Genomic DNA, 27,370 nt, shown 5'->3' with positions numbered 1-27,370 from the left:
TCCCTACAGTGCCGATCAAATCCCGGTCCGCCGCAGCCACTGCTTCTTGCGTCCAGAAGCCTTCTTCCTGACGTGCAAGTAGGGGCAGGGAAGGCACTGGTAGGAGGAAGCCAAGCTAGGGCGTGTCTGCACGTGTACATACCAGTATGAAACCAGTCCATGTTCGCTTAATTATAATTAACTCTAATCCCCCATTCTAACACAAAATTGTAGAGGAAAGGAATGAACTGGGCTGGGCAGTAATCCCTCTTTCAATTCAGGCATTGCCACTAACCATCCTCTCTCTCGGGCATCCCGGGGCTTGTAGTTTCTCCACGAATCTAGTGGTGGAAATGGTGAGCGTCGAAACTACGGCTACCGAAGTGGAGTGCGCGTTGCTCCAAACTGGCCATTCCCCTCTAGAATTGACGGTCCCCCGGCTAAAGCATGGCTTCTGAATGGAATATAGCCTCAGCCGCGTGACCTCTAGAGTTCCTGCTCGCCCCGCGGCTGTTCTTGTTGCTAGAAGGATGAGTAAGTGGCTCGTGCTTGCGGGTCGCGCTTTAGTGAAAACTTCTCAGCAGCAAAAATAGGGTATATGTGTGTGAAAAAGTACAGATGCTGATGAAAAGTTCTGGCCCAACAGCGACGGTCGCTGCTGGGAATTAACAGGTGGTGTAGCCAGAACTTTTCATCAGCATCTGCACTTCACTGTACAGCATCTGTAGTCCACTTCGGTTGGAATGGCGAGGTGATGATGATGTGCCCGAACTCAGTGAACCCGCTTTCGGATGTGCAGAGGTTAGGCATCAGTGGACATGGGAAGGAGGCACTGGGAGAACTAAGGACATAGGAAGGGGCAATAAGGACATGGGAAGGAGGCACTGGAGGCACTAAGGACATAGGAAGGAGGCACTGAGGGCACTATGGACATAGGATGGAACACTAAGGACATAGGAAGGAGGCACTGGGGGCACTAAGGACATAGGAAGGGACACTAAGGACATGGGAAGGAGGCACTGGAGGCACTAAGGATATAGGAAGGGGCACTAAGGACATAGGAAGGAGGCACTGAGGGCACTAAGGACATAGGATGGGACACTAAGGACATAGGAAGGAGGCACTGGGGGCACTAAGGACATGGGAAGGGGCACTAAGGACACGGGAAGGAGGCACTGGGGGCACTAAGGACATAGGAAGGAAGGAGGGAGGGAATAGAAAGGGACAATTGTTGGGCCTGAGTGCAGAAAGAAAGAAATTAAAGGATACACAGACAGAAGGAAACGCAACCAGAGACTCATGAAATCACCAGACAGCAAAGGTAGGAAAAATGATTTTATTTTCAATTTAGTGATCAAAATGTGTCGGTTTTGAGAATTTATATTTGTTGTCTATTTTGCTCTATATTTGCAGTATTTGTCTATTTTTCTATAGTTACTGAGGTGACATTGCATATTTTAAAGTCATCTGCCTTGACATCTTTGAACCTCCCCCCCAAAAAAAATATAAATGATAAATTAACATTTTCTCTGCGTATAGTGTGCTTTGTAGTTTTTTAAAAATTTATGGTTACCATTATGAATTAATGAGATAGTAACATAGTAGATGACGGCAGATAAAGACCCGAATGGTCCATCCAGTCTGCCCAACCTGATTCAATTTTTAAAAAAAATTTATTTTATTTCATTTTTTAAAATTTTTCTTCTTAGCTATTTCTGGGCAAGAATCCAAAGCTTTACCCGGTACTGTGCTTGGGTTCCAACTGTCAAAATCTCTGTTAAGACTTACTCCAGCCCATCTACACCCTCCCAACCATTGAAGCCCTCCCCTGCCCATCCTCCACCAAACGGCCATACACAGACACATACCGTTCAAGTCTGCCCAGTAACTGGCCTAGTTCAATATTTAATATTATTTTCTGATTCTAGATCCTCTGTGTTCATCCCACGCTTCTTTGAACTCAGTCACAGTTTTACTCTCCACCACCTCTCTCGGGAGCGCATTCCAGGCATCCACTACCCTCTCCGTAAAGTAGAATTTCCTAACATTGCCCCTGAATCTACCACCCCTCAACCTCAAATTATGTCCTCTGGTTTTACCATTTTCCTTTCTCTGGAAAAGATTTTGTTCTACGTTAATACCCTTCAAGTATTTGAACGTCTGAATCATATCTCCCCTGTCTCTCCTTTCCTCTAGGATATACCTATTCAGGGCTTCCAGTCTCTCCTCATACGTCTTCTGACGCAAGCCTCCTATCATTTTTGTCACCCTCTTCTGGACCGCCTCAAGTCTTCTTACGTCTTTTGCCAGATACGGTCTCCAAAACTGAACACAATACTCCAAGTGGGGCCTCACCAATGACCTGTACAGGGGCATCAACACCTTCTTCCTTCTACTGACTACACCTCTCTTTATACAGCCCAGCATCCTTCTGGCAGCAGCCACTGCCTTGTCACACTGTTTTTTCGCCTTTAGATCTTCGGATACTATCACCCCAAGGTCCCTCTCCCCGTCCGTGCATATCAGCTTCTCTCCTCCCAGCATATACGGTTCCTTCCTATTATTAATCCCCAAATGCATTACTCTGCATTTCTTTGCATTGAATTTTAGTTGCCAGGCATTAGACCATTCCTCTAACTTTTGCAGATCCTTTTTCATATTTTCCACTCCCTCTTTGGTGTCTACTCTGTTACAAATCTTGGTATCATCTGCAAAAAGGCACACTTTTCCTTCTAACCCTTCAGCAATGTCACTCACATACATATTGAACAGGATTGGACCCAGCACCGAACCCTGAGGGACTCCACTAGTCACCTTTCCTTCCTTCGAGCGACTTCCATTAACCACCACCCTCTGGCGTCTGTCCGACAGCCAGTTTCTGACCCAGTTCACCACTTTGGGTCCTAACTTCAGCCCTTCAAGTTTGTTCAACAGCCTCCTATGAGGAACTGTATCAAAGGCTTTGCTGAAATCCAAGTAAATTACATCTAGCATATGTCCTCGATCCAGCTCTCTGGTCACCCAATCAAAAAATTCAATCAGGTTCGTTTGGCACGATTTACCTTTTGTAAAGCCATGTTGCCTCGGATCCTGTAACCCATTAGATTCAAGGAAGTACACTATCCTTTCTTTCAGCAACACTTCCATTATTTCCTGTAGTTTCCTGCTTCATCCCTGTGACCACTTTTATGAATACGGACCACATCCGCTCTCCTCCAATCCCCAGGAATCACTCCCATTTCCAGAGATTTGTTGAACAAATCTTTAATAGGACTCGCCAGAACCTCTCTGAGCTCCCTTAGTATCCTGGGATGGATCCCGTCTGGCCCCATCGCTTTGTCCACCTTCAATTTTTCAAGTTGCTCATAAACACCCTCCTCCGTGAACGGCGCAGAATCTACTCCATTTTCTCGTGTAACTTTGCCAGACAATCTCGGTCCTTCTCCAGGATTTTCTTCTGTGAACATTTGCTTTCTCCTCATCACTCTCCACATATTTGTTCCCAGCATCTTTTAGCCTAGCAATTCCATTTTTTATCTTCCTCCTTTCACTAATATATCTGTACATGAAAAGTGAATGGAAGAAATTGGGAGCGGGATTGGGGGCAAGGCCAGGGTGGGATTGGAGGCAGGACTGACAATGAATAGATGTCCCGTTTTGAGGAAAAAATTATGGTCACGTTAGTTATGCACTTAACATAATTAGCTAACTGGCCCTAAATTGGCACTTAGAGAGAATTACCTACCAATAATGAACCATCCCCTCTTATGACAGCTTTGTGTAAAGGCCTGAAGGCCTATGTGTTTGCAAGATATCTCAATCACCCTAGCAGATGATTTTGGAAAAGTTTGAAAATGTATTTGTCTGTGTATATATCCCTTTCTCTTTCATGCTAAGAAATGAGTAGATCTACTATGTTTTTTATGTTTTGATTTTAATGTAAGAATTGTAATTCCTTGAGATGGCCAGCCTGTTACTAATTTGGAAATCGCATTGAACTCCAAGTTTATTTAAAATTGGATATACAGCTTAAAAATGATCTAAGTTCGAGACAGGAAATGATTACCTCTTGTGTGAAATATTAATGAGGACATTAACTGAACAGAGAGCAACCATTTTTCTATTCTTACTTGCACTCTTAAAACAGTGTCACCTAGTGGCCATACAAAACATTGCAGGCTATTGTGTGGTTGCTCAGGCCCGGATTCTCAAAATGGTGCCGTTAGTTAGGCAGTGGTAGGCGCCCTACTGCTGCCTAAATTAATTGGTTTAATTGGCGCAGTATTTGACTGTGCTGATTAAAAACCAATGAAAAACTGTTAAAAAAACGAAGGCGCCATTATCCCGTCTAAGGAGGCGCCTTGCGTTGCTTCAGGCCATCCTTAGATGCGATTCATGTGAAAGGCCTACATTTTTGGTGCCTACTTTTCACATAGTCACAATTCTCAAAATGGTGGTGTTGCATAATTGAGACACAATTGGTGCCGCTTATGAAGGCAGCTGCTGGTAACGGCACCATCCGGCTTTCAGTGACCGTATAATATTTTGCAGGCTATTGTATATCTCAACAGTAGGGTTACCAGACGTCCGGATTTCCCCGGACATGGTCTCCTTTTGAGGACATGTCCAGGGATCTGGCCGGCTTTTCAAAACCTGGCTGGGACGTGGTGACATCACATGCACGGGTGTGACATCACCAGGTTGCAACCACGCATGCACAGATGCACTTCAGATTTGGCCCAAAGAGGTGAGGTTTGCCTGGGCTGGGGTTGGGCGCGGAATGGGGTAGGCCGGGGGTGGAAAAGGGCGGGGCCACACATCCTCTCGTTTCAGATGCAAAATCTGGTCGCCCTACTCGACAGTAATTTGACGGGGTTTTGCCCAGGTTGTTATCTGTGTTCTCGAGTCGGATCCACTAAATCCTGCCTAACAGTGAACATATCAATGGATTTTATACAGCGGGTATTTTCTCATTTCTTTTTGTTCGACAGATTTTGACCTGCAGTATTTTTGGAAATGGAGTCGATTTGAAGACTATCTTCAGTTTTGCCTCTTCTTCACTGTTCTGTGCAGTTTTGTCACCTATGTGTTCATGGATTTTTATATCTTTGTGGAAGGGATTGGTTTCCTGGCACTTCTAACTGAGGCCTTGTTAGGAATACCTCAGCTACTGAAGAATTTTCAGAACAGTTCTACACAGGGCATGAGGTAAGAATTTCATTATTACATTAGACAAAATTATCAGAGCGCACTATTTCCAAAACATACTTTTTCCTGAGTATTTTCTATTTCCCAGATCAATTATTTTGCAGTATGTAAACAGAGTGACATAGCAAGGAGTGGTGGTGCCTGGGTAAGGTGATCAGATGTCCGGAAAAACCCGGATGTGTCCTCTTTTTAAAGGACTGTCCAGAGCCCAGACGGACTCTCCAAAACCTGGCAGTTTGTCTGGGTTTTAGAAAGCCCCAAGAAGATCGTTCCTGCCCTGCTTCATCGCTAGACCACCAAGATTTAAAATAGTTAGTTGTGGAGAGGTCTGGGAGACAGAAATGAGGCGGGGTTGGGTCCAGAGTCGGCCCTAAGTAAGTTGTGGAGGCTTTAAAAAGAAAAGTTGTGGAGAGGTCTGGAAGGGGGATAAAAACAGTGAATAATCAGTCGCGAGTGCCGAACCCTAGAATATGGAGAAGACGGTGTATTCCACTTCAATAGAGGAGTGTGCAATGTTTTATATATGATGAGGATAGTTGAACCAGATGTTGCTAGAACAAATAATGGATAAGCAGAATGCAGGATTAGTATGCTAAGGGTTTATTGCTCACATGCAAGTCCCAGGTGAATGTCAACAGATGAAGGCTGCTTTGATTCACATGAGTTAGGTAGTAGGAAGAAATATGGACAGCATTGCTGTGTTTTCACTTATAGGATCTGCTGTGCATGCCAAGAGAGCACACGTTGCGGCCTTTATAAATCAAGTTATAATAAGATCTGTGAGAGCATTTTCGGGTCCTTGCTTTTTACACTCTAATAATGGAATTCATTAGAAATCCATTGAAATATTCCATTTATTGCAGTAAATATAGATGGCTGATGACATTAACTGCTGTTATGGGGCCAGGTCTTGATTATAGATAGGCAGCGTCATTTTAGAGCTGAATGAATATGCATTAATTCAAAGGTTAGGAGTATTAATCTGGCGGAGCTGAATCCAATGTGTATGTTTATGCATCCTATCTCTGACCATGCCATGTTTTCTCATACAATGCTCTTCCACCTTCTGTCATACTGTTCGCCATTTTTGTCCTATTATACTATACAAAGCATAAAAGGAGTGGGGAAGGGACATAGTAACCTAACGTGAAGGACAATCAATTTATTGATAACATATACAAAAGATGAGGCAAGCTTAACAGAGAGTCTTTTAATCCTTTTAGTACTGGAACCCAACACGGTCCGTGTTTCGGCTTAGAAAGCCTTCCTCAGCGGTGTATGAAAGAAGCCCAGTAGATGGCGCCAAAGTACTTGTTAAAATACCGAAATGGAATGCGCTCAATATGTGATCAAAAGCCTGCAACTCCAATCTGAAAATGCTGTCGAGCTATCGCATAAGCTGAATGGCGTCGCCACGCTGCTCCTTGTGATCCTGGCCAGGTCACTTGGTCCCCATTGCCCCAAGTATATTAGATAAATTGTGAACCCACTGGGACAGACATGGAAAAATGCTTGAGTACCTGAATAAATTCATATAAACCATTCTGACCATCCCTGGGAGAACAGTATAGAAAATTGAATAAATAAATATGATCTTTCAATGAGGCAAATGCATCTAGTAAATGGGCACAAATATAGGACAATCAAGCCATTGTGACATCACCGATGAGGTTGGCTCTTAGGCATTGGTGGAATGAGGCATTATGACATCACAATATAAGGAACTGCTATAAAGTTCTCAGGCCAACCAAGAAGAGAATGATGTGGAGCCCTGAAACTTGCAAGTTATTCCACACTTTTCTTGACACTTTTCATTTTAGTGAGGCAAATGCATCTAGTAAATGGGCACAAGTATAGGGAAACCAAGCCACTGTGACATCACTGATGAGTCTGGCTCTTAGGCATTGGTGGAATGAGGCATTATGACATCACAATACAAGGGACCACTTGAAAGTTCTCACCCAGCCAAGAGAATGGGGAGAGTGTGGTGCAATGGATAAAGCAATAGCCTCAACACCCTGAGGTTGTGGGTTTAAACCCACACTGCCCCTTGTGACCCTGGGTAAGTCACTTAATCCCCCCATTGGCCCAGGTGAGAGTGAGCTCACCAGGACAGGGAAAAATGCTTGAGTACCTTAATAAATTCATGTAAATCATTCTGAGCTCCCCTGCAAGAACCGTATAGAAAATTAAATAACTATACAGTACATGCTTATATATTGAAGATCTGAAGATTTCTTTGAGCAATTCACAGGCAGCCAGTAGGAAACTCTATTACTTTATTATAAAGTCATCAGCAGAAGTCTCTTATCTCATGAGCAGTTTTGCAGTCTGGTTTAATGTATAGGATATAGGGAACATAGTATAGTGCTGAGAAAAACTTTGAACTCTCCTAGGATGGTCTGGCTGTGTTTTAGCACAATTTATACTTAAAGCATGATTAGATCCTAATTCGGCAGGCACAGGAGGCAGAATGGATTCCTCCTGTCCCACCCAGCACGAGGCCAACGTAGAGTGTGCAGGGGAGACTGGGGGGTGCATGACATTTTTTTTTATTTGGCTGGGACAAAAGAGGGAGGATCCCTCATATCCTGGACCACCGGGTCCCGCAGCAGGCCCTGTGGAGGCCTGCAAGGCATCAAGAGGGAGGGAGATGGTACGAGGGAGGGGGTAACAGGGTGCAGAGCCTGGCAGGGAGTGAGGAAAGATGGGTGTAGAGCCTGGCAAGTAGTGAGGGGGGCTGGTTGCAAAGCCTGGCAGGGGAGGGGGCATTGGGTGCAGATCCTGGCAGGACACTTGAATATTAAGCCCACATCTTATATTTGAGTCAACCATTTTTCCTCCTTTTTAGGGGGAAAAATGGGGGTCTCGGCGCTTATTTGGATCGATTTATATTCGAGTATATGCCGTATATAATTCTCTTTTACCCCACTTTTTAATTGTACACCACTCAGTTCTATAATGACCAGTATATCAAAACTTAAAGAAACTTGGAAATTATGACAGACAAAATGGGCAAAATGGTGACTCCATATAAGATGCTCATGTGGGGTAATAGAAAGGGGTGGAGAGGGCAGAGGACCACAGAAGGAATGATTAAAAAAAATACGCATGCTTACCACAACTAAAAATGCGCATTGGTTGGATCTACAGCCTCAACACTCTGGGGTTGTGGGTTCAAACCGCACGCTGCTCCTTGTGACCCTGGGCAAGTCACTCAGTCCTCCGTAGCCCCAGGTACGTTAGATAGATTGTGAGCCCACCGGGACAGACAGGTGAAAATGCTTGAGTACCTGATTGTAAAAACCGCTTAGATAAAACCTTGATAGGCGGTATATAAATACCTAATAAACTTGAAACTTACTGTGGGGTGCGCTCAGGCATCCCACAGTAATTTGGGGGATTGGCAAGAACTACCTAAGTGCTAAAAAACAGATGTAGCACATAGGTAGTTCTGGCCAATCCCCTAAATTACTGTGGGATGCCTGAGCGCACCCCGCAGCAAGGCATTTTTAGTTGTGGTAAGCACGCATATTTTTATCATCTAGTTTTTAGACCTGGGGCGAAGAATGGGCGTCTTCTGTGCTAATCGGTGAGCGCTAATGGGGAAATTAGTGTGTGGTCATTAATACAGAAAATAGAAAAATCAGCCATTTTACCCATGCAGGAAAAATAGCCTTAGAATGTAGGAATAACCAGATGCACTTATGTCACGTTATACCACTGTTTGGTAAAAAGGTCTCTGACTGTAATCCCTCCAGGGACATGAAATTTTCTACTGTACTTCAAAGAATCTTACCTTTAGCTTAGAGTTACCAGATTTCTTCATTAAAAAAAAAAGACCACGTGGCCCCGCCCCATTCTGCCCCCAGTCACGCCTCTTCCGCCTCAGCCCCACCCCCACACTAACCTCATTTCTTCTTTCCCGAGCTCAGAACCACGTCTGTCGCACACATAAGCTCTTCACTCCCTAATCTGTACCATTCCCTCGGGTTTTTGCATGACCTTTGCATTTCGTAGCATTAAATTTTAGCTGCCGATTTTAGACCATTCTTCAAGCTTCGCAGATCTTTCTTCATGTTATTCACACCATCCTGGGTGTCCTACTTTATTGCAGATTTTCGTATCATCCTCAAAGAGGCAAATCTTACCCGACAACCCTTCAGCAATATCGTTTATAAAAATGTTAAAAAGAACAGGCCCAAGACCAGAACCTTGAGGCACACCACTGGTAACATCCCTTTCCTCGGAGTGATCTCCATTGATCACGACCCTCTGTCACCTTCCACTCAACCAGTTCCTGACCCAGCCCGTCAACTTTGGGACCCATCTCGAGGGCACTCAGTTTATTTATTAGATATATGTGTGGAACACTGTCAAAGGCTTTGCTAAAATCTAAATACACCACTTCTAGCGCACATCCTCTATCCAATTCTCTGGTCACCCAGATCTGGTTTGTCCTTCATTTTCTAACTGGAGATCCTCTGTTTATCCCATGCTTTTTTTCCTTCCGTTCTGTCTCCCTTCCACCTCAGCACCTTAACTATCACCTGACTTTTTACTGGCAAGCTAATCTGTTGACTTAAGAGGCAAACCTTACTTCTAGGAGTTGCGCGTGGCTGTTCTTCAGACTCCCTCAGCAACAGTGCAAGTGTGCTGACCTGGGACATGACTCGGTGCTCTGTTGTTACATGACTAGGCTGTTCCCTGGAAAGTGTAGTTACTTACCTGTAACGTAGGTTCTCCGTGGACAGCAGGATAGTCAGCCACATATGGCCAGAACGGGGCAATCATGATCACCGTTGCTCTGTCCTGGAGGATCTTCTGCAGGACTTTGGGTATGAGAGGTGTTGGTGGATAGGCGTATAAGAGTCCGTGGTTCCAATTCAGGGACAGGCCGTCGGGACTGAGACGGCGCTGGGTCGGTCTCTTTGAGCAAAAGATCGTGCATTTTGTGTTCAGTTCTGTCGCAAACAGGTCGATGCTCGGTGTGCCCCAGGTGCTGAAGATCTTCTTCGTCACCGCTGGGTTGAGAGACCACTCGTAGGGGTCCAGCTGGCGGCTGAGACTGTCGGCCAGGTCGTTCTGCTCTCCTGGGAGGTAGGTTGCCTGGATGGGGCACTGAATGGCGATGGCGAACTCCCAAATGCGGCAGGTTTCCTTGCAGAGCGAGGCTGACCCTGTGCCCCCCTGCTTGTTGATGTAGTACATGGCCACCTGGTTGTCTGTTTGGATGAGGACTGTCCTGCCTGTCACCCATTGATTGAAGGTTTCGAGGGCATTCCCTATGGCCCTGAGCTCCAGTAGGTTGATATGGAGTGAGGACACCTGGGCAGACCATGTGTCTCCTGTGCGAAGATGGAGAAGGTGTGCCCCCCATCCATGTTTGGAGGCATCCGTGGTGACCACCAGCTGGTGGGGTGGTGGTCTGAATGGTTTCCCCTTCGCTAAATTTTCTCGGGACATCCACCATTGCAGCGTCTTGTGTATGGGTCGGCGAATGGGAATCTTTGTGGTCAGTGGTTGGGTATGCTGATTCCAGTGACGTCTGAGGTGCCATTGCAGGGGTCTCATGTGTAGTTTGGTGTGTTGGACAACAAAAACTGCGGCCGCCATGTGGCCCAGGAGACGCAGAAAGGAGCGTGCTGATGATGAGCTGCTGGCAGAGATGCACTGGGCCAGGGATGTCAAGGTGTCGATCCGGCCGGCCGGTAGAAAGGCCTTGGTCTGTGTGGTATCGATGACTGCCCCGATGAATGATATCCTCTGGGTGGGTATCAGGTGGGATTTTTTGTAGTTGATGAGGAACCCCAGTTCTTGGAGGAGGGTTATGGTGGTTGTCAGGGCTGCATGGACCTCCCCTGGTGAGCGGGCCACTATCAGCCAGTCGTCGAGATAGGGAAGGACGCATATTCCCTGCAGGCGAAGATGTGCCGCTGCCACGGCCATGCACTTTGTGAACACTCTTGGGGCTGTCGAGAGTCCAAAGGGTAGGGCTTTGTACTGGAAGTGTCTCTCTTTGATCTTGAAGCGAAGATACTTCCTGTGAGCTGGATGGATAGTCACATGAGTGTAGGCGTCCAGTAGGTCCAGCGAGGCTAGCCAGTCGTTGGGCTGTATCAGGGGCAGGACTGTGCCCAGGGAGTGCATCCGGAAGCGTTCTTTGTGTATGCACTTGTTGAGATGACGGAGGTCCAGGATTGGGCGTTTGCCCTTGTCCTTCTTTGGCACGAGAAAATACCTGGAGTAAAACCCCATGTTGATCTCCTCTGGTGGCACCGCCTCTATTGCATCTGCCCGAAGCAGGTCCTCTGCTAGTCGCAGGAGAACAGGCTCGTCTGAAGTTGGGTGCCCCGCCCGCTGCAGTGGTTTTTCTGGAGGACGTGAGTCGAACCGTATGCGGTATCCCCGTTTGATGATGTTGAGGACCCACTGGTCGGTGGTGATTCTGGACCAGGCACTCACAAACAATCTGATCCTGCCCCCCACTGGCCCCTGCTGGTTCGGGGGGTAGTCAAAGATTCTGCTTTTGCTTTGGGGGGGCAGTCTGCCTGCTGGGGGGTGTGGCTTCACGCTGGATCGGGCTGTGGAGGAGCAGGGAGATGGCTTCTCTTCCGGTCCACACGTGGGGGTAAGTGCGAGACCGGGAGGCGCCCCCAGCGATGTGCCCGTTCGGGCAGAGGCCGATGGTGTTCCCGATGACTTCGGGAGGGGGGGGCCGGAGGGCGAACCCCGATCGGCTTCCTGCAGGGGCCGACGGCTAGCGACAGCATGCAGGACCTCCGGGAGAGATTTCTCGACCGGGCAAGTTGCAGTCGGGGGGGGGGGGGGGGGTTGACTGAGCCAGGACGTCCTGGAGGCTCCTCACCGGATTCCTCTGTGGATCCCCCGCTGCTACACTCCGATGAGGATGGCTGCTGGAGGAAGATTCTCGGGCCTCACTTCTCTTCAAGAAATCTCTCAGTGCCCTCTTCCTTAGCTTGCGTGCCCGTGGAGACAGACGGCCGCAGTGCATGCAACACTGTTCCTCGTGTGCTGTGCCCAAGCAGCGAACGCACAGGTCGTGAGGGTCCAGTGTGCTCATCCTTTTCCTGCAGCCCGGACATTTCTTTGATGTTTCTGGCATCTTCAAGATGGTAAGTAGAACAAGTTTTGATTGTAGAAAAATGGAGAGCTGTGGAAAAATCCGACCGATGGGAACGGGCGGAAACTAAAGACTGGGGATTAGGGGGAAGCAGGGGGGAAATGGGTAGGGCTTGGGCATGCCCAGTGGTGCCCGGGCACTGCACGTGCTCAGAGAAAAAAAAAAAAAAATCTCTCTGAGCTATTGGAGAGCTTATCCGTAAATTGGGAGCTGTTGGGACAACACCCATATGTGGCTGACTATCCTGCTTGTCCTAGGAGAATAGATATTTTCCATGGGCATCGCGATTCCACCCAGGAATAAAGGGACAGTACTAGGTGCAACATGTTTCAGCAAGGACCAGGCAATCCACCATCTCAACCACTGCCATTTCAAAAGCCTGCAACTCCTCAATTATCTTTGAAAGGAAGCACTAGAGAGAAATTTTAAACCAGGGAAAGAAACAAGTTAGGAAGCATTGGACCTAGTTCCTTCTCAGGACGAGGCCTCATGGGTGGAAACCTTATGTCAGATTTCATTTGGGTGATACACAGAGCCAATGCCAATTAGCATTTTTCGCCAGATCTGCTGGAAATCACTAAGGTTTTCTTTAGAGCCAAAGGAGGAGAAGATAATCCCGAAGCCCTTATCAGGGGCCCTCTCAGCAGCTCTGATTCATTTCCAGATGAAATGCAGCCGACATTTCATTGTCAGGCATCAGAAAGGTGGGAAGTTAATTAGCTTTCTTTCCACTTCCAGACCCGGCTGTACCTCTGTGCATTCTGCAGTCAGACTCCCGGGCAGCTAGAAAACCAAAAATTGAAAAACTCAGGCTGAATCAGGAGAGATTCGACAACATCCAATATTCATTGATAAATTATTCAGAGGGAAAGATTTTGCTGTAAACCTGCCTTATGTTTTCTGTTGTGTTTATGATGGCCAGGCCATAGCCCAGCTGTTTTCTGACCTTTGCTTCCAGTATAGCATCTGGAGGAGAACCCCACCAGCATTCTGGTTTCAGCCATACCAGTATTTCTGATCTCTGCATACACTTCACCTGATCTGAAATAGAGAATGGCACGGGGACAAATTTTTCCCCGTCCCCGCAGAAACTCATTCCCCGTACTGTTCCCGTGAGTTTTGTCACAGTCGCCATCTCTGCCCCATTCCTGTAAGCTCTACCTTAACCACACAAGCCTCGAACACTTATGATTTTAAAGTGAGGCTTGTGCAGATGAGGACGGAGCTTAGCCGTTGGTGGAATGAGGCATTATGACATCACAATCTGAGCTCTAGAATGTTGCTACGTATGATTTAAAGTGTTTGAGGCTTGTGCAGATGAGGACGAAGCTTAGGCATTGGTGGAATGAGGCATTATGACATCACAATCTGAGCTCTAGAATGTTGCTACGTATGATTTAAAGTGTTTGAGGCTTGTGCAGGTGAGGACAGAGCTTAGGCATTGGTGGAATGAGGCATTATGACATCACAATCTGAACTCTAAAATGTTGCTACATATGATTTTAAAGTGTTTGAGGTTTGTTCAGATGAAGACAGAGCTTGCAGGAATGGGGCTGGGACAGGAAAAGAACTTGCGGGGATGGGACGGAAAAATGAGTTCCCACTGGGACGGGGAAAAATTTGTTCCTTTGTCATTCTCTAATCTGATAAACTATCACACTTTCTTGTAATAATCCAGATTTAGTTATTTCATATATATCCTTAGGCTTCAGCCCCACCACTCCACCGCTAACATATATTTATAGCATGAAGAATTATGTGGACCTTCATCATTGGCCATGGGCAAATTTTATTTTTCATTTTTTCAATTAGTTAATTTAATACCTTTTCATAAGTTTCATAAGTTAAATCAAACACATTCAAGATTGTAATAAACTTTAAAACTTATCTTCAGCCACTGACATGTTTCTCACAGCATGCTTTTCAAGGGTCCCCCATGGCCAATAGCGTCATCCGATTTGTTGCTAAGTGGCTGTAAGTCGGATGACGCTATCAGCCATGGGGGACCCTTGAAAAAGCACGCTATGCGAAACATGTCAGTGGATTTGCCACCGTGAGGCCAGGCTACTGGGCTTGATGGACCATTGGTCTGACCCAGTATGGCTGTTCTTATGCTCTCATGTGTGCCAAGTATAGGACAATCAAGCCATTGTAACATCACTGATGAGGTTGGCTCTGAGGCATTATGACATCACAATCTCAGCTCCGGAATGTTGCTCTCATTGGGGTTCCAGAATCTTGCTATTCTTTGAGATGCTGGAATGTTGCTACTCTTTGACCAGGTACAAGTAACCTGGATTGGCCACCGTGAGAATGTTCTTATGTACATGAATTCACATAAGAGTGCATGACAGCCATTTTTTTTTAGCACAGCTTAGCAAAAGGACCGCAAAGTGAGAGAGCTCTGGCACGCAACATACATATTTTGAGAGCAAGCCCTTAACTGGTCAACCACATTGTCTGGGCCTTCAAAAGAGATGATATTTAAATGTAGCTTTGACAGACATAGCATGGATTTCCCATAAGTTCGGGGGAAAAAAAAAAAAAAAGGTCTCCAACTAGCTCGGAGAATGTTTGAATCTATGGTACAGGTCCTAAACCTGAGCATTTTGGTGCACTTGTGTCACTATCATCCAATCCAATCCAATCTTTGACTTTATATACTGATTGACTCGGTTAACAAATTTTTTAAAGTACAACTAAATATAAGATTATTTCGATCCTACACGTCTTAAAGCGGAAGAATCAACTAGAGATTTTTGAAATAAATATGTGGTTTTTTAAAAACATTTTTCGAAAGGTTGTTATTTGAGATAGTAACCACGCTTTCTCTCTTTTTTCAGTGTGAAGATGGTGCTGCTGTGGACGGCAGGCGACTGTTTTAAGACGGGCTATTTCCTTATTAACCAAACTCCAGCTCAGTTCTGGCTCTGTGGTCTATTACAAATAGTTATTGATGCGACCATACTTCTTCAGGTCTACTTCTATGAACAGTGGCCACATTCCAAACCCGGCTAATGAGACAAAGTAGGAAGGACTTTATTGTGTTTCTGGTATGCTCAGAAGACATCATGGGCTCTTCAGGGAATCATGACATGTTGCATTTATTTAAAATTTGCTATACAGCCCTCAGTGGCTTAGTAAAGGGGGAGGGATGAGGAGCGGTCCACCCCAGGCGCCATGTTGGTGGGGGCGCCGGTAAACCTCCTCCTCTCTGCCCCCCTCCTGCCTCTTCCCGCTCCTCCCCTCACCATGCCGCGAGAAACCACTTCAACGTATTCTTGCGACTGCATCAGCTCTCCCGCTGACATCCCGGGTGCCGCTCACAGGAAGTGATGTCAGAGGGAGAGCCAACGGGTCCACGAGGAGCATGTTGAAGTCGTTACTCGCGGCGGTGAACAACTGGAAGTGCGGGGGAAGGGAAGGGTGGGCGGTAGGGAGGTTCGGGGAAGGAGCAGGGGGTAGAGGTAAGGGCGGAGCAAGGATGCCTCCAACCCAAGCGCCTCTCACCCTTGCTAAGCCACTGACTGCGCTTCCTTGAAAAAGGAATCCCCCCAAATCATGGAGGGGGTCCTTTTTTATGAAGCTACACTAAGCACTAGCAAATGTTTACGGCAGAAAAAAAAAAAAAAAAGCTTACCGCAGTGCAGTGGCATACCTAGGGTATGTGGCATCTGGGGCCCATAATTTTTTGACAACCCCCCCCCCCATCTATATGAAAAATATGATTATTAGTAACAATCCACATATCGCATAACAAGAGTGTACCTAGGAAAAGGCAGCATCTTAAACGCTGCAGTGAGCACTAGAATACCAACACATACATTGTAAAACTAAACAAGCCAGATCCCACACAGTCAATTGATCCTGTACAGTCAATGCTATCAGAAAGCCATGTCCCTTTCATACACACAGACAGATACACCCTTGCCCAATATGGAATAATCACAAACTAAAAATAGAAATATGTAGACAAAAGTTAAACTGAACCGCCAAGAAACCAGACTCTGCATACAATGCAACACCACAAAAAACAGTGACACATGTCCTCTAATACAGTGCAAAATTGCTGAAACAATATCCTGAGGAGAGTGAGGAAGGGGGTCCTTTTTTTTTCTTTTTCTTTGTTTAGTATCTGGGGGGCCCCATGCATGTGAGAAAGTTTAATCAAAAGAATAAACAATGTTCTTCTGTTATCAAAAGTCTATGGGCTAGATTCACAAAGCAAACTGATCATGTATCCGATCGGTGTGCGACCCCTTTGCGACCAGATTTCCCTCCTGCACTATTCACTAACCTCTCCTGCGATCCGCTTCGCATCCATGCATGCAAATGAGGAGAATCGCATGCAAAGTGGACAGGGATGCGATTCAGCAACCAAAATTTTAAAACCGACTGGGCTGGCCGATCAACCCAAGAAACGACTGCTGGGGACCAGTCGAAAGTGTCTTTCCGACTCTCCAGCTCCATAGAAGCCCTGCTCTCTGCATGTCCTGCTCTCTGCTGCCCCGAATCTCTCCTGCCTGCCACCCCGATACTCTTCCCCGGATCTCTCTTGCCAGCTCTGCCCCGATCTGTCTCCTGCCTGCTCGCCCCAAATCGCCACCCTGCTCCCTGGTTTTCTCCTACCTGCCGCCCTGAATCTCTCCTGCCCTTCCCCGCACTGCATGCCCGTGGTTTTAACCCGGGGGTTTAAGCGGGTTAAAACCACAGGCTTGCTGGGCTAAAAAGTAAAAAAAAAAAAGGCTCGGATGGGTCCAGACGCATGCGCAGACCATCTACACATGGTCTGCGCATGCATCGGGATTGCACACTAGCGATCCATGCCGGAAGATGAGGGCATTCCTCCGATCGCCCCATCTGCATATTCAACGTTGAAGACTCCATCGGACCTGCCCGGATCGGGAACGGGTCAGTCCCGATCGGGCAGGTTTGTGAATCTAGCCCTTTTTCTCCTCTGATGCATCATTGATTCATCCACCTTATGCCTACATGACCTGTGTTGCAATGCCTGCCAAGTGTTAATGAACTGTCCCCCTAACCATGAAACTCTGCTTTTTTTATCAGTTGAGAGAAGCATCTTTGATATCTAAATCAATTCTGTGAATTTCAGATGCAAATTTAGCCTCTGTAGAGTTCCCAACTGGAGTTCTTCACCACTGCGAGCAGCGGTGTAGCGAGGGTGAGAGGCACCTCTCCCCACCCTCTTCTCCATCCCACTCCCCACCTCCACACACTACTTCCCTGCTCCCTCCTGCCACATGTGCACCACTTCCTTCCCCCGTACCTCTGTAACGTTCCTGGCATGAGCAGCGACCCCCCAACCTGCTGCCGCACCAGCATTGGCTCTTCCTCCGACTTCACTTCCTAGGCGAGGGTCCAGGAGGTGACGTCGGAGGAGGAGCCAACGCTGGCGCGACAGCAGGTTGGAGGGTTGCTACTTGCGCCAGTAACATTACAGAGATACCGGGGAAGGGAATTGGCACGCAGTGGGGGGGGGAGGGGGGAGGGCAGGGAAAGAACAGATGGTGGTGAGGAGGACAGGTGCCTGGGACGGACCGCTCTCCCCCCCCCCCCCTTTTCTATGCTACTGACTGTGAGGAAAACCAGGAGCCAATTAAATGCTGACAGCTACTGAAAGGAATTCTTCCTGGATACTTATTTGCTCTTTGTCTGTCAAAGGGGCTCTTTTTACAAATCTGTGGTAGAAAGGGGAACAGAAGTCTCTTATCTTCATTAATTCCCCCCACCCCCGACACACACTGCTTGATGACATCCCAAAAGCTATACTGGGCTCTGTCATAACTTCAGGAAATTAATTGGCCTATATTCTGCTAGTGACAGTCTGTGTGTGTGTGTGGTGGTGGTGGGGGGGAGGGGGTTATGCTAACTGTCCTCAGCTTAATTAGCCCTGGATATTCAGTGCTGGACCATGTGTGGGCACTGGCATTAAATATCGAAGGCTAACTTTCCTGATGCTGGCGTCTGGGTCAAAATTCAGCTGAGGCCCGCCGAAGACTTTCTCAGCGATTTACTTTGGTGTCCTACAGGCTCATGTTTATTTTTCTTGCGGTTTGCTTTCAGACCTTTACAAACTAGGGACCCCTGATGAAGGAGTGTTAACCGAAACACGGACCGTGTTGGGTCCCCTGGTTTGTATAAAAGTGGTGACATTAGCCGCAATATATATATTTAATAAACCCAGCCTGCATCTTGTACCCTTGTCTGCAGTGTTCTTTGTTTGCTTTGATTGTGCTTTTGTTTTTGTTGAATATCAGATGAGACCTGCTTAGCTTTTTTTTTTTTTTTCTGTTAAAAAAAGACCATAACCTCCTCCCTGCCCCCCTCCTTCCTTACCCCCAAGCCCACTGCCGTGATCAAGGTCCCACCTCCCCTCTCCCCCCCCCCCCCTCTGGAATGCTCCTCTGCCATCTACGTAAGCCTACCTGATGATCCTGGTGAGAGTCACTGAGGGCAAAAGCGAAGCCACTCACTCCAGCCCTTGCGGCTTGCTTGAAAATAATGCCTGCCATGACCTCTTGTGGCAGCTTGTGAGGATTACAGCTTTTGAACTGGCCTAAATTAGGCCGCTTAGCTATGCAGGTGCCAGCACTAAATATTTCTGGTTCCTGCATAATCCCAGGGACCTTCCTAACACTGCCCCTTGTACCATCCCTGACCTGCCTTTTTTCTGCGGCAGTCAGAGGCAATATTCAGCAGCACTTCTCATTTTAGTGCTACTTAGGGTTACCATTTTTAAAATGGTAAAATCCCAGATGCATGGCCCCAACCTGTACTGCCTCTGGCCCTGCCTGTTCTCCTCAAATGCTGCCCCTAGCCCCCCCCCCCCCCCCCCACAGCCTCGTCTCTTCTTTCCTGTCGGGTCTGGAGGACTTCCAAGCATATGCGGGTGCATGTGACGTCATCCGCGCATGCTCAGAGGCCCTTCATGTGCTGCGGGGCTTTCCAAAACCCAAACTGTTAGGTTTGGATAGTCCTCTAAAAAAAGGACATGGCCGGGTTTTCCTGGACGACTGGTATCCCTAGTGCTGCTGAATATTGGGGATTAAACATAGAGAGCGCGGATCTTTCTAAACAAAATCCAACCCACAATTATAATATTCCAAGCAAAATAGGGTTAATTGGAAATATAAATGTCCGTTCAACTAAGGGCTCTTTTTATCAAGCCGCGTGTTAAACCACCGGCCGCGCTAGCCGCTACAGCCTCCTCTTGAGCAGGCGGTAGTTTTTAGGCCAGGGAGGGGGTTAGCGCGTGATGAAATGTCGCGCATGTTAACCCCGCCAGCGCGGCTTGATAAAAGGAGCCCTAAGTATAATGTATTTAGCTCGTAACGAGCCTTCAAAATTTTTCTGTATTTAATGAAATGATTCATCTATTTTTTTTCCATAGCATTACAAACCCCATCAAGACAACCCTCGAGTGGTCAAATAGGAGACAGGTATATCATACATTGTTGACAAGTTTTCAGTGCATAGGACCTCGCATAACGTACGTTATCGCAAGTCCAAACAATAATCATTTCTACCAATGCCTCCGTCCCTTATCTTATGAAGATTTTTATGTATGTTTATATGAGACTATTGGTGTGTATCCCTTATTTAAAATTTATAATATACAGTGGAACCTTGGTTTACGAGCATAATTTGTTCCAGAAGCATGCTCGTAAACCAAAATACTCATATATCAAAGCAAGTTTCCCCATTGGATACGTTCCCCCCCGAGGCCAGTGGCGCTGCCCCCCTCCCCCCCCCTGCACATACCAGCACCCCCCGCCCGAACAACTTGAACTTACCCCCCTCCCGTCTGGCACCGGCACGCAGCCCACAGGACGTGCCGGTGCCGCTAGATCTTCCTGCCTCTGCCGGGCCTTGAGCATGCATCTGCGCATGCTCAAGGCCTTCTAATTCTCCCTCTCCGAGAATGCTCAAGGCCCGGCAGAGGCAGGAAGATCTTCTAGCAGCACCGGCAAGTCCTGAAGGTTGCATACCGGTGCCAGATGGGGGGGGTGGGTAAGTTCAAGTTGTTCGGGGGGGGGGGGCTTTGCGAGCGGGGGGGGAAGCGATGTTGGTTATCGGTGGATCGGGGGGGGGGGGGTGCTCGCAAATTGAGTCAACACTTGGTTTGCGAGACAAGTTTTGCGAGAATGTTTTGCTCGTCTTGCAAACTGAGGTTTAACTGTATATCTCATCTGTAAACTCTGTGGGAGCTCCAACATAAATTTTTGTTTCGTTTACATATATCTCCCCCTAGAGCTTATCGTATGTCCATTGCGGGATCTTCCTGTTGTTTAAAGTGTGATCAACTTTATGCTTCACTTGGTCATCAATTTTGGACTTCCCTCGAGTATCCATATTCTGGCAGACTTTGGGACGTAATATTTCAACGTTTTGGAATCGTCGTTGGACACCTACTCCACATGCTCTTTTTGGTATTTATAATTTCTCTCTTCCTAAGCGCAGGGGAATGTCTGCTTTTGTGGCTCTTGGGACTAAAGACGATTTTAACTGCATGGCTCACAGCTGATGTCCCTTCTCATTCTCTTTGGAGATCCCTCATGATTGCTCAGGCTGCTTTGGAATGCCGGGATTTTGTGGACATGGATTCCCCTCAGGGGAGGCGCTATCAATTTATATGGGAGCCTTTTTGGCTTACTCTAATACCTTTTGAAGCAGCAGACTGTTCAATGGTTGATTATATTATTTCAGATTTTTGTTTGTAGCGAGCGAGACATTTTTCTTTTTTGAAAAGGGGTGGGAGGTTGGGTTATGGTGGCTTTATATATTGTTTCTGTTTTTCTTGTTCTTGAAATTCTTGAATAAAAATATTGAAATATATCTCATGTGTAAAATTAATTCAACTGACCTTACTATTATGAAAATTTCATTTGTAACCCATTAGTAATTCATTAGTAAAAACCCTTCCATCCATGAAACTACTATCATTTTCAATCGATCAGCAACACTTCGCTTAAGCAACAATTCGCTAATCCAACGCTGGTTTCAAAATTCGAAATGCCCGACGCTGCGTATTTAATTGAGCGTTTCAGTCATCTGACCTTCATCGGGGGAAGTAATTTTTGCTGTATTGCTGGAAAAAAAAAAAAAAAAATTGCATATGTATCATACAGTCAACTCAGCCGGATAAGTACTGCTTCTACTTAACTATTCTGCTATAAAACTCGCCAGCACCTTACACACCATAGCCGGTTCTCTGCACACTGTAGTTGGTACCTACTTACGGTAGAGCAACACCCTACACATGAACACCCCATAACAGCCGCAAACAAATCCTATTAAGCCGTAATCTGCACTGTATATTCAGACCACTGTTCCAGACTACACTGAAATAAATCAGATTAGTCGTGTATTGGCGCATTCTGTTGTGTATTGCATCGTATCAGATTAGTCGTGTATTGGCGCATTCTGTTGTGTATTGCATCGTATCAGATTATGCTAATTTAGCAAACTGTATTGTATTATACTGTATTCTTCTGGATATATATTATATGCTAGTAACCCGCACTGTATTGTATTGTATTATAAGGGGTACATGCCATACCATATTACACTGCACCACACAATATAATACCAAACTCTACTATAGCCGGACAAGCCCTCCACAATGGCCTGCCTAAACACACACCAATGTATAGCTTTACTCCTACTCTACCTGCTAACCACCAGGCTCTGCAAGGCAGACAATACCAAGGCCTCCCCCATCCCCATCCACTTCACTTTACACCGATCAGTGAAACCCAAAAACCCCATTTACACCCACCACACCACACAAGACCACCCCCAAACCCATCCGCCCATAATCCCCCCACATCCCCACAAACCAACCAAGCTCCACCCAACAAAACCAAGAACCCTAAAAAAACTTGCATACTCCCACATCGCCCCAATCAACCATTCCACACATCAGTCCCTACTTGGCTATTACCTAAACATTAGATCAATGCGAAACAAAGCGCCCCTGATCAAAGATTGGTTGATCGAAACTAACCCTGACCTCGTTCTCCTCACCGAAACCTGGTTACTATCAGACAAAGATATTATCATAAAAGATTGTCTACCACCGGGATACAAGATCCTCTCTCTAGCCAGAACATGGGGAAGAGGAGGAGGACTTGCAATAATCTTCCGAGACCACCTAAAAGGTACCATTCTTAACACAATATCTTCGCCCAACTCGGAAATCCTGACCATCTCCCTAACTTCAAGTTCTCTGCCCTCCTCACTAACCATAACCTTATTCTACATACCTCCAAAAAAATGGACCACGATCAAAGAGAACTTCGCAGAATCCCTCCTAACCAACTCTTTAACAAGCCCCTATAACCTACTATGCGGGGACATCAACCTACACCTTGAAAAAACGGACCAACCAGAAACAGCAGACCTTTGGTCTCTGCTCTCCCAATTAGGATATGACAAACATCCCCCTGTCACAACCCACCAAGGAGGTCATCAGTTAGATCTGGTGACTCTCTCCTCCAAGGAACTATCCAACCCCACATTCTATTGGAAACAAGGAAACTGGTCAGACTCCCTCTGGTCCGACCACCGCCTATGTACCTTCTCCATCGGATGCCAAAACAAACTCCAGAAAAATGGCAAAACAAGATCCATCAAAACCCACACTACTAGAGGAAAGATTGACCCAACGGAATTCTGGTCCCACTTCGAAATTAACACCAATCCTACCGAACAAACAGAACAACTCATGACATCCTGGATCCAGACCAGTACCGACATACTAAACGAGATTGCCCCCCCAAAAACCCGCAAACATAGAACCCCCAACCAAGAAGGCTGGTTCGACCATGATCTGCTGCTATACAAGAAAGACCTTAGGAAAGCTGAAAGATTATGGCAAAAAACGGGATCCCTTGAACACAGATCGTCCTGGAGGAAAAAAGTAAAAAACTACAAAACCCTCATAAATGAAAAAAGAAAAAACTTCTACTCCATCAAGATAGGAAACATAAAAACCAATAGCAGCGATCTCTTCAAACTGGTCAATGACCTATATAACCTAGAGACCCACACAAACATACACGAAGAATCCACCTTAACTCCCGACTCTCTCGCTGACTTCTTCAACACCAAGATTCAAAAACTAAGATTAACACTACCCCCCAGCCCCAACCCCCTTGAGCTGTTCCCCATTCTCCCAGACATCCACTCACCAAACCCAGACCTAGGAGCCAGAGCTGACCTCTGTTGGAAACAATTCGCAGTAATCGACTGGCAAAACTTCAACTCATACTACAACAAATATACACACTCCCATTGCAAACTGGACACATGCCCACCTAATATCATGAAAACGGCACCCCCCAGCTTCAAAGCAAAAATGATGACATGGGTTAACTATCTACTATCCTCAGGAAACTTCCCGTCTGAGCAAGGCCACATTATGATCACCCCTATTATAAAAAATGCGAATGAACCACCCAATGCCCCTTCTAACTATAGACCGATCGCCAGTATCCCCTTATTCACCAAAATTGCGGAGGGGCTGGTAAAGGCGGAACTCTCTGCATACCTAGATAAATTTAACATACTCAGCAACTGTCAATCAGGCTTTCGCACTGACCACAGCACGGAAACCATCTTAGCTTCCCTTCTCGACCACCTCCACACGCTCTTCAGTCAGGGCTCAAGTGCCTTAATCATACAACTTGACCTGAGCAGCGCCTTTGACCTGGTAGACCACACCATTCTCCTCGAATGCCTGGCCCACATCGGCATCTCAGACCAGGTCCTTAACTGGTTTCAGGGATTCCTAAGAAATAGATCCTACAAAGTATGCAAGAACAACTCTCTCTCTTACAGCTGGGACAACACCTGCGGGGTCCCGCAGGGCTCCCCCTTATCCCCCACCCTTTTCAACATCTACCTGGCCTCCCTAGGCAACCTTCTCCATAACCTCAAGCTCAAATTCTTCATTTATGCAGATGACATCACAATTTCCATCCCACTCACTAACTTTTCACATGAAATACTCGACCACACAACAAACATTCTCAACCAGATCGAACTCTGGATGCTAGCATTCAGACTGAAACTAAACCCTGATAAATCTAAATTCTTCCTAGCCACCCCCAAAGACAAAATCAAAGAAACTACAATTCAACTGAAAGGAATGACCTTCCCCCTCGAACCAACCTTAAAAATCCTGGGAGTCACGTTGGACAAAAATCTTTCCTTAGAAAATCACACCGACCTCGTCATCAGGAAAAGCTTCTCTGCACTTTGGAAACTTCGCACCATAAAAAAATACTTCAACGACACTTCCTTCCGCCTTCTTGTACAATCCTCCATCCTCAGTATTCTTGATTATTGCAACATCATATACCTTAACGCCACGAAGAAAACAACCAGGAGACTAAAAATAATCCAGAATACCGCCGTGCGCCTCATCTTTGGCCTAAAGAAATGGGAACATATCACCCCATTCTACCACCAACTCCACTGGCTGCCTTTCGAGGCTAGAGTCCTTTACAAATTCGCATGCTTCTGTTACAGGGCGGTAAATGGTTCCTCACCAAGTTACATCAATCCTCACTTCAACCTCTACCGCACCAAAAACAAATCCCGTCGTATTCAGCTGTTCGCCTTCCCCTCACCCAAACTCTGTCACTTCAAAAGATTCCTTGACAGAACTTTCGCCTTCCAAGCAGCCAAGCTGAACCCATGGCTTGCACAAATGATACTAGAGGCCCCCACTTACCTCGGTTTCAGAAAATCACTTAAAACTTACCTATTCCGCAAACAAGACCCGAACGGTACCCCCCCCTGACAATATCTCCCCCCCTCCCTAATCGGGCCCCCTCATGAGGCCTTCCCCCGTTTTTTCCCCTCTTCCCGCATCCTCTATCTAGTTCAAATAAAGCCGAATAAACAATTGAAACTATGTTACTCTGTAATTCTAATAACAAATCTGTAATTCTAATAACAAATCTATAATTCTGACAAATAATTGTAAATCTGCCTGTCTATGCAGACCCTAATGTAATTCAATGTAAACCGCCTTGAACTCGAATGGGTATGGCGGTATATAAAAATAAACTATTATTATTATTATTATTATTATTATTATAATCAAATCGTCCAAATGGCTGTTTTCTATCATGCTATTTCTAAGTAAATAGGCCACCGGCGCACAAGTGTTAAGCATTTTTCTAAAATTTATAATTAAAACTAGAAACCCACCATGCCCAAACACGTCATTCTTAAGAGACTCAACATAACTACTCACAACGATTGGGTTCTCTCTTACACGCGGCAGGCTGTGTTACTCCTGAGCTGAAAAATGCTTGCCGAAAGTTCCTCCATTTTTAACGCTGTGTCCGCTGCCACGGGTTGGGGGCGTCACCATGTGGGAATGTGACAACAACGTGTCCACCGTCCTGACGTCATACAACGTAAAACTCACACATTCATTCATGTAAAATTGATAGCCCCTAACTGTTGGTCCGTGTCTAAACGTGATGACGTCACAGATTCATACTATGGAACGAATGCCCTAATCTATTTCTTTTATCTCAGTTGCACAATAAAGACGAAGTTATGAAATCATCTCCCTATCAGCCATCGCATTTCCTTCAAGGTCATGCTACTAATATTCAAAACTCTAACTTTCAATGAACCCCAATTTTTAGCTAGAATGCTAATACCCCATAACACTTCCCGACCACTCCGATCATCCTCCCAAAATCTCCTATCTATCCCCTCTTTGAAAATAGTAGGCACGAGAACACCTAATATGTTCTCCGTAATGGGCCCCCAATGGTGGAACTCTACCACAATACATTAAAGATAAAAAGGATCTCACCTCTTTTAAAAAATCCTTAAAATCTTATCTTTTTAAAGACGCTTTTAGCCTTTAAATTTTAGATAAGATCAATGTTCTCAGGTTTTTTTTATATTTTCCGTTTCCCATTGTTTTTTTCCTTTTTTGTTTATTTCCTCTAAGAAAAATTGTAACTTTACCCCCCTTCCACCCTAACTCATGTTAAGTCTTATTGTCAAGAATTATGTTATTTGGTTTGTCTTTTTTATAACTTACTTCTTTTTTAAAAATTTTGTACATCGCTTAGTAAATCGAATAAGCGATTCATCAAATATTAATAATAAACTTGAAACTTTGATTCTAAATATCTATCAGGCATCCCATTCTCTATTCAATCCAGCAGGCATTAAACTGTTTAAATAGAAAATCCACCGTCTCTCCTTCCTTAGCAAAACTGGGTTAATGTCACCGCCTCTTACTGATGTGTATACTCGCTCTAGTACCACAAATTTCAAAACGTCAAAATCATGTCTTAATTCTAGACCGCAGGTGTCAAAGTCCCTCCTCGAGGGCCGCAATCCAGTCAGGTTTTCAGGATTTCCCCAATGAATATGCATGGGATCCATTTGCATGCACTGCTTTCGTTGTATGCTAATAGATCTCATGCATATTCATCGGGGAAATCCTAAAATCCCGACTGGATTGCGGCCCTCGAGGAGGGACTTTGACACCCCTGTTAGACAGTAAGACACCATGGCTGCTGCAGTGTCACATTGTCTTAGATATGAGCGATGCTCAATCAATCTAGATTTCAAGGCCCGTGTGGTCTCTCCAACGTACACCAGACCACATGGGCACCAAATGGCATACACTACTTGAGCTGTTGCAGAGATAGAATGAAGTCTAAGTACTAAACTGCATACATTTAATTTTAATTTTTGACCTACAAAAGAATAGTCGCACAAGCTACACTGGCCGCAAGGGAGATGCCCCAGCGTGTTGTCAACTGTTGTAACACTATCCTGTCTTGGTAGAAAGGAGGGCGAAAGAAATTCCTTTAGGTTTCTCCCTCTAGTACAGGGGTCTCAAAGCCCCTCCTTGAGGGCCGCAATCCAGTCGGACTTTCAGGATTTCCCCAATGAATATGCATGAGATCTATGTGCATGCACTGCTTTCAATGCATATTCATTGGGGAAATCCTGAAAACCCGACTGGAT

The 27,370-nt window shown here is 45.9% G+C and overlaps 1 protein-coding gene across 3 annotated transcripts in view; it reads left to right on the top strand.

The window, feature by feature from the left end:
* The window catches only part of LOC117360141 (solute carrier family 66 member 2-like), a 77,926-nt gene extending 56,739 nt beyond the window's left edge, over positions 1-21,187 (top strand). For 2 of the 3 annotated variants that reach the window (XM_033943861.1, XM_033943864.1), the window contains exons 4-7: positions 4,971-5,187; positions 15,175-15,358; positions 19,743-19,791; positions 20,604-21,187. In XM_033943861.1, the coding sequence (XP_033799752.1) occupies positions 4,971-5,187; positions 15,175-15,349 (392 nt within the window). In that variant the 3' untranslated portion in view covers positions 15,350-15,358; positions 19,743-19,791; positions 20,604-21,187. Of the gene's footprint in view, positions 1-4,970; positions 5,188-15,174; positions 15,385-19,742; positions 19,792-20,603 lie in introns of all 3 variants that reach the window. The other variant, XM_033943863.1, reaches the window with a different exon arrangement.
* The last annotated feature ends 6,183 nt before the right edge of the window (positions 21,188-27,370 follow it).

This window comes from Geotrypetes seraphini, chromosome 4 (genome assembly GCF_902459505.1).
Source record: "Geotrypetes seraphini chromosome 4, aGeoSer1.1, whole genome shotgun sequence".
Taxonomy (NCBI): Eukaryota; Metazoa; Chordata; class Amphibia; order Gymnophiona; family Dermophiidae; genus Geotrypetes; species Geotrypetes seraphini.
The sequence above is the reverse complement of the archived record's forward strand: the minus strand, read 5'-3'. Positions and strand labels throughout refer to the sequence as shown.